We start from the raw sequence: 13,036 nt of genomic DNA on the forward strand, positions 1-13,036 counted from the left end.
TTTCCCTGAATTTTAAGGACGTGGCGGTGTAGACTTCGTGGCCCAACATATCCCAGAATGCATAGCGCGGCGGTGGGTGTGGATAATTTTGCCGGAAAAAAAAAAAAACGGCAGATGAGGGGTGGCCGAAGAGTAAACTTTAAGTAAGTCCTGGATATTATGTCACTTATTTATGTGCAAATGTTTAATAACGAAGAACATTAAACATTACTGTTGGCAACATGTCGGCAAAGTCATGTGACATTAGTGACGTTTGTACTAACTTGGTTTTAAAGCCTTTACTTTAAAATATACGCCGTTCAATAGCTGAGCTTAATCTCACAGAGAATGATCAAAGCTCATGTAGAAACAAACAAATGAACAAAAGGTTTTCTCCTTCATCTCTGTCAAACACAGCTGTATGACACGTTTCCAGCTGTTAGTATCATGGTTGCTAGGCAACCTGGGCAGCGCAACGGAGGCTAGACCGTCCCATTTCACAAGCCTCGCACTTCCGGCCTTAGCGGTCTTTGAGTACGCGGCCCTTGAGGACCGTTGAGGCTGCGTACTTTAAGGCTGCAGACCCTGAATTGGGATGCAGCCTTTGACTGCACTTTGTAGTCTACTAATAACTGAACACCACTCATTCCCCAGCATGTCTTTATCCGGTCTTCCTTCTCTCACCCAAACCGGTCGCAGCAGATGGCCCCGCCCCTGTTAACAGGGAGTTTTTCCTTCCCGCTGTCGCCAAAGTGCTTGCTCATAGCGACTGTTGTGATTTCGAGCTGTATAAATTAAACTGAATTGAATTGCAAGATTAGTTTCGGGATCTAAAACTGCCACACTGAATGTAAAACAGTCCACACACGTGTCACAGGTGTCCCCTCTGTATCTTACTGCACACCCAGACTACACTGGAAACATTGTTCAACACTGTGCATGTATTGCGATGCTTTGCTGCAGAGCTGCTTTGTTGGAACTTTTGGAAAATTTGTCAAATGTTTTAGTTTCACGTGAGGAGGAGCCGAGCCTGGAGGAGCACTCAGACCGCTCATCCTCGAAAACCCCTGACCTTCAGCTCACGGCTCTGTGACTGGCAAGGCACAGGACTGAACGCGCACACACACACACAGATAAAAAAAATTCAAGAGCACAGAGATGTGAGATGATGGGGAAAAAGTTGAGTGTGAAGTTTCCCTCTTGGATGCTCACCTCCATCTGACCTCGGTAAGCCCTGATCTCGAATCAGGTCCTGAAATAAAGAAAGCAAAACCAACATGAACACGGTGATTTCAGCAGCTGCAGAGGGTGAAAAACACACTTAACATAAATACATGAGGATTTGCTCCGAGTGCAAACTGATGGTATTTACAGAGGGTAAAGTATTGAACACGTCACCCACTTTTGAATTAAATGTGTAAATGACATGAAATCCTCACCAGATGTTGGTAACAATCCATCCAATCCTCACGTGCACAGAAATCAAAGCACAGGTGTCCAACAATTAAGTTATGTGTAATAATGAGAAACGATTGAACACATGAAGAAAAGACCTGGAACAGCAGCTGAGATCTATCAGTAATTAAAAGTCCTGCCAATTAAAGCAAATTAATGTCAGCTGGTTCATTTACAACTGATGGCCCGTAAAATGTGTCTCATTACCAACCAGTCGCCCAAGAAACATCTCATGGTGGGTAAAAACTGCTCAAGTGTTGCCAAACATACTGATGGTTCCAGTTACAAATAGTACATAACCTTCTCTCTGCCCAACCAATCACAGCAGATGGCCCCGCCCCTCCCTGAGCCTGGTGCTGTCGGAGGTTTCTTCCTATTAAAAGGGAGTTTTTCCTTCCCACTGTCGCCAAAGTGCTTGCTCATAGGGGGTCATATGATTGTTGGGGTTTCTCTGTATGTATTATTGTAGGATCTACCTTACAATATAAAGCGCCTTGAGGCGACTGTTGTTGGGATTTAGCGCTGTAGAAATAAAATTGAATTGAAAGTTGAATACATCTTGATAAAAATCTGCAGCCATCCACCGGCATGAGGAAGATGAAATAAGGGTGGACGTTTCAGCAAGACGACGATCCCCCAAAAACAGCTGAGGAAACTTAATCGGGTTCAGAGAAATGTTAGAATTGTCCAGCCAATCACGTGACCCGATCCCACTGAAACTCCACGGAAAGAACTAAAGACGGGGCCCATGGAGCCCCGAGGATGTGGAGACTGTTGGTGTTAAAGACTGGGTCGAAATCACACCTGAGAAATCGTGCGATTCGTCTCTCTGTACAGAAGCTGTCGTTGTCATCGGCGACAGTTTTTACATTTGTATTAAATAAATTTCAGCGAGCATGTTCAATAATTCTTCCCTGTGTCATTTCTCCTCATTACATATAATATTTGGACATCTATGGTTTGATTTCTTTGCATGTGTGGATTGGATGGGCTGTTGTTCAGGGAAGTAAAATACTGCTAATAAAGAAAGTAAATAATAAAGTGTTATCAAAGTGTTATGGAAGAGTTTGTCCATCAGAGCGGCTCCACCGTCTGTGGACGATCGAGAGCTTCTGTTGTCAACTTAAGGAAGTGTATTAACTGTTATTTTAATGTCAAGAGCACAAAAGAAATAAGAGACTACATCATTCTGGTCATCTGTAACACAACTGTAAAACATCTGTAACACAACTGTAACGTCTGTAACACATCTGTAACGTCTGTAACACATCTGTAACACAACTGCAACACAAGTGTAACGTCTGTAACACGTCTGTAACACGTCTGTAACACATCTGTAACACGTCTGTAACACGTCTGCAACACGTGCTGGACGTTGACGTGAAACCATAGGGCGCTGTGTGAGGTGATGAAAAACATAGAATGAAAGAAAATTCTCATGTGTCAGCGAGTCCAGCGGACTCACATCGATGTTGACCGGTTCGATGGTGTTGATGTGCACATTGGGGGCAGAGGATGAACGGTCCCGCTGGCCAAACTGGTTGCGGTGGTCCTCCTCGTTGGGCCGGAAACTGGGCGGGATGGGTATGGATTTGGACGGCGACACAGTGGCGTGGCATATTGATCTGGACAGAAAGCCGCTGGTTAGTACTTCAAACTTCAGACTCTAAATGTTCTGCTGAGGAAACAGAAGGAAAACGTCTCCTTTTCGGTATGAGGCTGGAGGACTCACCCAGTGGAGTCGGATGGGGGAAGTGATGGACAGGCCTCAGACACAGGCGTGGTTCCCTCTGAGGAGACCTCCTCCTGGGTGAACGGGTGGTGCTCAAAGAACTTGGACACTAGTAGCAAGCTGCAGAGGACACGCCGAAAACATACGATTCAGGCACAGTTGGAACGTAACCTTAAACAGGCCAAACAAGCACTAACACACATCCTTTCACACTGAGCACACTTGTTTCATTTGCCTACCACAGGAACCAACGGTGAATTTTGGAGCTTACAGTAACTCGTTTTTATGTAGTCATGACATTTCTCTCTTTTTTGTTGCACTTTAAAATCTGAGGCATTTTTTGAACCCATTGAAGCTAAAAGTCTGAATATGTCACTGCTCTTTGTTACCATAAAGATGAATCAGGATCTGTGCAGACGACAGCTTCGTTCTGTTCGCATTTTTACTGCCGGTAGCGTCCTGATCCCTGCTTCCCCGTGGCAGTCGCACATGTACAAAGATACAAGCGTAGCTGCCTGTCAGCGCGTAACTGCAGGTTCTCAGTGTCACGAGCACTGAGAACCAGGTCACTGAGCCGAGCCCGTGGAGCCATAACATCCTTATATCGTCCCAAACTGCTCACAGCAGTGTGCGCCTTCCTGCACTGAACTTACTCGAGCTGGTCGTAGTTGACGCACATGAGAGGAACCTCAGTGCTGCACCGCTGGTGGAACTTGTAGCCACAGGTCTGACAGCGGAAACCCTGGAACAACAACTTTCTGCAGAAGTCACAGAAGGCCAGTGTAAAGAAAGTCTTCCTCACCTGTGGATCAAACAGAGACATACAGACCAGAGTCACCCCGGCTGCACTGAGCACTTCTCACTACGGGACACTTGGTTTTCTGAAAGTACTTACAAAGTTGTGTGTGGTGAGCGGCACGTTTTCCAACACTTCTACATGCAGCTCCTCCCCCGTCAGCCACGAGATGTCTGTGTCCCAGCCAATAGGCTTCTTCTCTCTGAAACAGGAAGTGGGGAGTATCGGAAACTGTCTACACCTCAGCCAGCCGTTGGTTTAGCCACCGCACCAAGAGCGGTGCAAAACTAACCAAGATGGTTTCCAGCATAAAACCCAAACATCCTACTGCTCCACTTTCATACAGCAGGACTCATGATACTGTGCGCACTGTATAACCCTCCCCACAGTGTGGGACGTGCACCGCACTGTTGTACATGACATGAGACTGCCTACATCAAAAATACCCGATGGCCATATGGCGGTCCCAACACATAGGCCTATGAAAACCTTCAGAAGCAATAACCTGACGTCAGCATTTTGTGTATGGTGTTATCGGTGTGTCACATCGTGCTGGAGAAAGTTTGGCCCTCCCATCTTTACGCCGTTGTTTTAGTTTGAGTTAAAGTTTACGGACATTAATTTTGCAGCGATGTGCCATTCCATCCATACATCCATCCACCCACGTATATCCGGGGCGGATCGTGGGGCAGCAGCCTAATCAGAGAAGCCCAGACCTCCCTCTCACCAGTCACCTCCTTCAGCTTATCCAGGGGAACTCCAGCCGAGAGATGTAGCCTCTCCAGAGTCTGCCCTGTTGGGACATGCCTGGAACACCTCAGCCAGGAGGCATCCAGTGAGAGGAGGTTCCCTCCTTTCAAAAACAGCGCGTCAAACAAGCAATATGGCAACGGGGGTGGAGAAGTGGCGATTAGCGATTAGCTTATCCTCTGCACTGCTGCCCATTTCTGATTATTGCACATAACTTCTTTGCATGTGTGGACTGGATGGACTGTGCTGTGAGAACTTCAAGTCAGTAGCACCTTTACAAATATATTTACTTAGAAAATAGTATTTTTTTTTTTTTTTTGACAAGTGGGCCGGAAGAGTCGGCCATGGACCCAGGATGCACTGGACACACTGATGGAGCACATTCAGGTGTGGCCCATGTTGGACACCATCTCCATCTGACAACACTCTGCAGGTACGCTCTGAGGACTGCGCCATCCCTGTGACTGTGAGACACGTGGCCTCACATTATGTGGCTGTAGCTCAGAAGGTGGAGCTTAACCTCTACTATCTTGAAGGTTGGTGGTTTGATGCCTGGCTGCTCCAGTCTGCAGCCAAATATGCTTCCCATCGGAAGTACGACTGTTGGAAGGTGCCCAGGTCTAGCGGCTGTGCCCCTCCACTACTGTGCTTGACAGCTGGTACGAGGTCTTTGTGCCGATATGCTGTATGACGTGGTTTCAGAAGTTTTGTGGTTATCCACATGTAGCTTTAAAAACCTGCGATCGTGTTCTTTTTAGAGAGAAGCTTTCCCTCGCAGCCCCTCCAAACGTGCCACACTTGTTCTAGTTAGACTGTTATGAACGTTAACTTTAAAGTGCTAACTGAGGCCGATAGTCTAAGCCAGCGGTCCCCAACCCGGCGCCGGTCTGTGAGTCGTTTGGTGCCGGGTCGCGAGAGTTGAGGCTTGGGTGTGAAATTTACGGTTTTCAGGGTTTTTATCGTCAACTCCGTTTCCCCGGGTCTTTTCCCGTGTTGTAGTTGTGTCTTATTTTGAAAGAAATAGTTACGCGTTACCATAGCGACCAGAGGGCATTAAGGGGCAGAGAGGAGGACGTTGCTCTCAATGTTGTTGGCGCATTTCAGGAGGACGCTGCGAATAAAGTTACACAACTACACAGTGAATTCGCACTTATTATATTTAAATAAGAGCCCCGTTTTTGTCTCGGTCGTATCATTTTTCTGTCGTATTTATCCACCACACCTTAAAGAAGGTTGGGACCGCTGGTCTAAGCTGTAGTTCTTGGGTTTGTTTTAAAGTGGTGCACATTCAGACCTCGGGGTAAATTCGCTGAGGTGTCCGATCCTGTGGGTCATTGTGCCACACACATCTGAACCAGAGCAGCCAACTACTCAAACTTCTGCTTTCACAGAGGCGCTCACACTCACCACATTTCATGAAGTAGCCGTTAGCTGCTATTTGCTCTCTTAATCATTCAGAAGCAGTAAACAGAGATTCCCAGCTGTTACCAAACTCATTTTCATACTATAGTTCTTATGTCTGCAGATAAAGGCCTGAAACAAAAAACTGGCTAAACATTAAATTGGAAGTATCCTGACTGCCAGACAGGGAATCTGCACGTGACATCGACATCAGTCCATTCTTATAATATCTGTAACGAGGCAGCAGAGGTAAAATTAACATAATGTCACAGTGAAGTTGACCCTTTAAACACAAACTGTAATAACTTGGTGAATTCAGGTTTTATGCTAAGAATTAAATCACTAGCACAGTCCTCTCATCTGGCAGCTTCTTCACATCTTTCTCAAACATCCTCGCTGGGAGGAGTCAAGACGTGAAGACGCGAGGAGACGCAGTGACACGAAACAGCGACTGATAAGTCTGTGAGACACCTACCCATCCTGTATCCTATAGACTGCACAGCACTCTGGAATGAGTCCTCGCATCATCAAGGCTTTCTTCAGGGAGTCCCTCACAGTCATCCCACAGCGTGCCGGCACCTGAAGGCAGCACAACGACACTCACTGAACCGACACAGAAATGACAGGATGTAACCAGGTTTGGGTTTTACATCTCTCAGCCAGCAGCCACAGGTCATCGTTTCAGGGAAGGCTGGCAGTACAGTAGTATTACATTCAGTCACCTCGCCCGACCTCTGCCGATCGTCAACATTCAGAGAACCAGAACACCGACGATCCAGCTGACGTGCAGGGCTGGGCCTCGCTGGAAGCTTTACTCTGACTTTATGGGTCAGACTAATGCTCTCAGCCTTCGTCTGCATTAAACCACAGCAGACCTGTGAATGCACTTCAACCTGCTAAGACCCGAACTCTTCCACAGCAGCATTTTTAATCTCTCTTTGATATTTGGGCTGATTGGGACCTGATGAACGTAAAAACAAAGAATTACCAGATTTTTTTTCTTTACCCGATTTTTGTTTCTAAGAAAAATCAGAGCCACATATGAAGATATTCGTTTGAAATTTCGACAGAACAGTGGCAGCATAAAGTCCTCGTAAGTGGATATCAGGCCCTTGTAGAGCGAAATTGCGTATTTTGGTCTAAATAACCCAAAATGTGATGCCCACACATGTGGACGCAGGTCCTAGGAGGTTAATGACAAACTGAAGTTTTGTGCAGATTTATGCAGAAATCACCACACAAGTCCGTCACAGAGGCTCCGAATTACTCCCAAGCTGAGCCAGACGCTGTCACACAGAACTACGTTTAGCCAGAGACAGAAAAGAGAAGCAGCCGTCCTGTACATGTCTGAGTCGATCTGCGGGACTTTTTTTTTTATAATAAGCAAAGAGTTTGTCTTAGTAATAAATACCAAGTCAGTACGTCTTCTTGGCTATAATCTTTAGTCACATTTTACTTTTCAAAGTTAAGAATGCAATGTTTAAATCAAGCCTGATGTTTCCTCAAATGTGCAACAATAATTCAGAGGAAGAGCCAAGCTGATGTCCATGATGGACACCACCGACCACAGCTGTTACAGCCACGGTGCAGGATGAGCTGCAGGAGTCAGACTGAACAACGTGCATCAATCATTTTCTGTCGGACCCTTTTTGCTGCTTCACGAGTGCATTTCTCTGGTGAGGGATTAAGATGTTGAACAGTAAATGGACTGGTTCTGATACAGCGCTTTTCTACTCCAACCACTTTAGACAACTTGCCTCATTCAGCCATTCACACAAGCACTTTTTTTTCTACACCCACGTGCTTTTTATCCAACAGTCATACTAACTCTGAGATTCAGGGTTAGTATCTGCCCAATGCTCGACTGTCAACTGAATGGAAATACAAATACATAAAGGGACTTATAATATTTATGCCTTAATGTAAAACCACGTTTTATTTTAAACTAGATTTGTATTGCTGTGAGCATCTGACAGCGAGTGAGACCGAGCACTTTGTGCAACCTAAAGTCAAAAAGGCTGCACGCCGTCTTTCATCTCTGAGGTTTTATGACAAAATAATAATCACGTGTTCCTCAGCAACACGTTACATGTTACACTGTATCATCATTAACTCAGCAAAAACTAAGTCAACATGAAAAAGCAGTTTGTGAAAGACCAGATGCAAAGCTCACCAAGAGGATGTATCAACTCTGAACATCTAATATCTGCTGCTGCAAATGAAGCGCTGGCTCTCAGGAGCCTCGTCAATCAGACTTTCGTGCCTTAAAATCCACATAAGCATCCCGAGAGAGTGGCTCTCACTTACCACTGTTCGCTGTTTGTTGGGCAGGAAGACCCTGACAATGGGTTTCTGGGGGGAGCGAGGGTTGGCTCGGCTTGTGTCAGTGGGGGTCTGCAGGACAGCCAAAGTGTTTGGGGCCGAGTGGAAAGCCTGAGGCCCTGCACCAACCCCACAACCTCCTATCTTGACTTCCAGAAGGGCTGGTATAGCAGACTGAGAGCAGGAGAAGTCTGCGCTGTTCCCGATGGCCTCCAGCAGCTGCTGCTCCCTCTGCTGCAGAGCGTCCAGTTTGCTGGTGTACTCCTCATAGGCCTGCCAAAGAAGAACCGTGAGGAACGAACTCGACAGCTTCAACACCTCCGGTGACATTTACGAGGGTCACAGCAAGTTCTGTTCACATAAGCCGAAACGATCTTACCTCTAGATAAATGGAGGGAGGGTTGTGTTCTCCGCCAAACTTGTCCAGGAGAGCCTCCAGATGTTCTTGTGTTAACTTTATCATCTGTTTGATGTTCCAGATCTGCAAGGAAACAGGGTAAAACGTAAATACCTGCACGACTAAAAAACACATTATCATACCAGCTTTACCAGGATCAGATAACATGGACACCCCTGGAGATGTACAGATGTAATCAGTAAAAAACAATAAAAAATAAAGTATTTAATTGGTTCTTTCTTTCTACTTTTAGGACCTCTGTGAAGTAGCTGGGGACACTGGGGCTGTAGCTGCTTTACTAACAGGTTGGTGTTCGATCGCTGGGTGTTTGGTGGAGACACCTGTGGCACATTTTTGTCACGGGGGTAGGAAAGAACAACACAAAAGCCAACCCTCCATCACTGGGCTTATCACATGCCGAGAGATGAAACGAGCAAAACCAAATAATTTATGCATCATTTATATTGCTACACTCAGGGGTTAAAGGTGGGCCGGAACCAGCATTAGGTTCATTACTCAAAAAAAGTAATGTTTACACATTACTCATTACTTTTCTTTAAACCAAATGTTACTTAGTTTCTACCAGAGTACACCTGTTACATTACTTTTGTCTTTGTCTGTAAAATGATCTGAAATATTGCATAATTACCAGCTCGCAATATAAATCTGAGACTACAGACTCACACCAACAAAAATCCTTATGCTAACACACACACACACACACACACACACACACACACACACACACACACACACACACACACACACACACACACACACACACAATTTTTCTTTCAGTTTGTTCATGAACTCAAACCAAACACACGCAGTGAAGATGAACACCAGAGCGACCGTTACAGCGATTCTCCTTCACAAACACGAACAGGTTGACATGGATGCTGCGCCGCTGCCTTTGTTACCTGATGAAGTTCAGCACGATGTAGCCGCTTCTGTCCTGGGTGCAGTTTTACTGTTGCACTCTTATTTTTAATTGCTCTAAAGCACTAACGTAGTGACCGTATCTACACTTACTTTGACATCGGGCCTGTAGCGGGACGAAAAGCAGCAAGCTCGATGTTTTTCCCTCTTTCTACCCACCCATGTGCAGATAAGCGAGAATTTTGTTAACACAAGTAGCAGCACAATTGTAACTACAATTACTGAAACAGTACTCTGTTACTGATTACTGTAATATCTACAAGTTGTTGTTTGAGGCACTTCAGCGAGTGTTGGAGCGGAGCGAGGATGGAGACAGTAACGTGTAAAACACACAGTAAATACACAAAGTGCTTCAGTGTGTCAGCTAATGCTAATGCTACTGTATTACTCGCATAGAGAGAAGTGAGAGCTAATTCCCCCAAGACAGACAGCACAGGAAAGGAAAAGAGAGCTTAGAGCTAAAGGAAGGACAGCTCAGCCCTACGTTTCTTTCTCACTGTTGTCCCGACTGTATCATTATTCTGTGGACACAAAGTCATCATCTACAATGCAGGCGACAGGAAGCAGAAATTAGCTTTCGCTGAAAGGTAGATGGTCTATGCCAGGGGTGAGCGATCCAGGCCTCGCGGGCCGGTGTCCTGCAGGATCTCACCCTGGGTCAGCACACCAAATGATTAGTTCCTTTCCAGGCCTCTGCAGAACTTACAAGACATGTTAAGGAAGTAATTTAGCCATTTGAATCAGCTGTGTTGGATCAAGGACACATCTAAAACCTGCAGGACACCGGCCCTCGAGGCCTGGAGTTGCCCACCCCTGGTCTACGCCTTAGCGTTGGGTGAGGAGGTCAGTGAAAGAAAATGTTTAACGATGTGAAGTGCTACACATTTATGCGGCATCATTCATGATTGAAGAACGTGAATAATGGTTTAAAACACCTTATTAGTTTTTGACATTTTCCATTAAACGGTTCTCAAACGTCACTTAATATCCGAGTGTTTCTTGATTTGAGATTAGTCGTTTAGTCTAGAGATGGCACGATACCACTTTTTTATGTCCGATACCGATATCATAAATTTGGATATCTGCCGATACCGATATGAATCCGATATAGTGTTTTTTAATCAACAAAACTGTTTTTTAAATATCTTGCTGCATTTTGTATAAGTTCATACTCAAGTTTAAAACAACAACTACACTAAAGCTATTCTGTTATACCTGTATGCAAAAAAAAATATTTCATAGTTCAGCAATACTGATCAATCTAATAAACTTAGACCTACACCATCCTCCCTATTCTGGTATTTTAAAGAGTACTTAGCATTAGGGCTGCCACAAACGATTATTTTGATAGTCGACTAGTCACCGATTATTTCTGCGATTAGTCGACTAATCAGATCATCATCCATTGGATGTAAAACGTACAGCTTATTGCACCAGCAGCATCTGCTCTTATATAACTATCATTAGCTTACAGCTTGAAGTGTTTAAGGTCTGTGCTAACTAAAAATAAAGACAAGATGATAGTTTATTACATTTTAATGAAATTTGCAGATTGTTTCGGTGAAGTTTAATAAACTCCTTGCTATCTAAAATATAACAGGACACCGGAGTAGATTCTGGAGCATCTCACACTTCTGATAATCAGCTGTCTGCTTGATGTTTATTCAGCTGTGTAAAAACTATAACTTTAATCTCAGACAAACCGATTTACTCAGGAACAAATAAAATACTGAAAAAAGCCAAACAATAACATTGTTAAGTTATCTAAGTGACTCATATATCATGTTTAACCTGAGTAGTGAAAGACGGCGGTGGGTTTGAAAACGATTTGCCGGGAGTCCGGTGTTCTCACGGCTCTAGTTAGCCTAGCCCCCGCCTAGCTATCGAGCTAGTGGGTAACAGACGTCTCCGAAAACGTCGGAGCGCTTTTGAAAATATGCGGTGTCTTGATAAACTGAGCAGATATTTGAGGTTTACACAGCTACATTCCCGCCTGAAAATACGTTAAACGTTTATTTTGTGACCCAGAAAGAATAATAAGAGTAATATTAAAACTAACTAGCTGCCGCCATTGTTGGAAACTAAGCAGGGCTGCGCTATGAATTCTGGGACACAGCTGCTGCTTCTTCTTCTTCTTCGGGGTTTAACGGCAGCTGGCATCCTTGTACATGCAGTGCTGCCATCTTCTGTTTCAGTCCGTTATTACACTCTTAAATCCTGCTACTTATTCCTGCGTCTTTTGTGATCTTACAAAGCTTCAAACGACGTGTCGACTATTAAATCAGTCGTCGACGATTTTGATAGTCGACGTAATCGTGACTAGTCGACTAATCGTGGCAGCCCTACTTAGCATATATATTAAGCAACCTAACTAATAGAGTTCCAACTCCCAGCAACAATAAAAATAAATAAATAAAAAATAGGGAACCACCCCTCACGCTCCACCTCATGATGCTTAATCGACGTAATCAACCTTAATTTGATGCAGTGTGAAAAAAAAAAATGCACAGAAATCAATTATTTTTCAAGAAATATTAAATAGATTCAACATCTTTCTTCAACAAAATTGCAGACTGCACAGATGGTACCTTCCCAAAGGAAAAAGTACTATAGCTTACTAGGGTATATATATTAGACTTAACAGTTACTATATACAGTAATTGACTTCTATTCATTTTGCATCAAATTAAAACTTTGGGTGTCAGATAATTATTTATTAAAAGCTCAACATTTTAAATGAGAATAAGAAAGAAAAGTATGTCTTTGTGCCCCCTTTTCCCAGTTAATGCCCTATCGGCCCCCCTGGCTAAACTTTGCTAGATCCGCCCCTGCACAGTTACCAGCGTCAGCTACGTAGAAAAAGATCCTGGAGTAGAAAGTAATATTAAATAAATTCTAACAACAGCTTATCAAGCTTAAACATGCTGCTGTTGTTCAGCCGCTGGTTTCCTCTTTCTGGTGCAAAGTGGGCCAAAAGCAAACTAGAGACACGGACTCGCGACAGAAAAGCCGATCAGCTGATCATTAAGCAGTTTCATGATTGAAGTAGCAGCAAGAAGAGGCAGTCGCTTGTTAAGCTTAACGCAGGAATGCTTTACAAACATTCAGAGATGGACTTACACACTTGCTTTACTTCTCTCGGGGATAACTTTGTCGGAGATGAAATGCCGGGTTGCTAGCGAAGCTCCAAATGCTATCCAGACCACCGACAGGTCCCGCATGCCACAGCCGCTCTATCACGTGATGCATACTGCTCCGACGTGCT

The 13,036-nt window shown here is 44.5% G+C and overlaps 1 protein-coding gene across 4 annotated transcripts in view; it reads right to left on the reverse strand.

Moving 5' to 3' along the window:
* Positions 1–13,036, reverse strand: part of braf (B-Raf proto-oncogene, serine/threonine kinase) — a 31,574-nt gene that overhangs the window by 11,707 nt on the left and 6,831 nt on the right. For 3 of the 4 annotated variants that reach the window (XM_086270105.1, XM_086270106.1, XM_086270108.1), the window contains exons 2-9: positions 8,815–8,916; positions 8,421–8,708; positions 6,589–6,692; positions 4,062–4,164; positions 3,820–3,968; positions 3,167–3,286; positions 2,900–3,059; positions 1,192–1,231 (exon numbers count right to left, since the gene is read on the reverse strand). In XM_086270105.1, coding sequence (XP_086126231.1) covers positions 1,192–1,231; positions 2,900–3,059; positions 3,167–3,286; positions 3,820–3,968; positions 4,062–4,164; positions 6,589–6,692; positions 8,421–8,708; positions 8,815–8,916 — 1,066 coding nt within the window. Of the gene's footprint in view, positions 1–1,191; positions 1,232–2,899; positions 3,060–3,166; positions 3,287–3,819; positions 3,969–4,061; positions 4,165–6,588; positions 6,693–8,420; positions 8,709–8,814; positions 8,917–9,752; positions 10,413–13,036 lie in introns of those variants that run through there. The other variant, XM_086270107.1, reaches the window with a different exon arrangement.

Source organism: Aulonocara sp. 'chitande type north' Nkhata Bay, linkage group LG17 (genome assembly GCF_057382095.1).
Source record: "Aulonocara sp. 'chitande type north' Nkhata Bay isolate Kocher_YH1m ecotype deep benthic linkage group LG17, A_spYH_male_GT1.1, whole genome shotgun sequence".
NCBI lineage: Eukaryota > Metazoa > Chordata > Actinopteri > Cichliformes > Cichlidae > Aulonocara > Aulonocara sp. 'chitande type north' Nkhata Bay.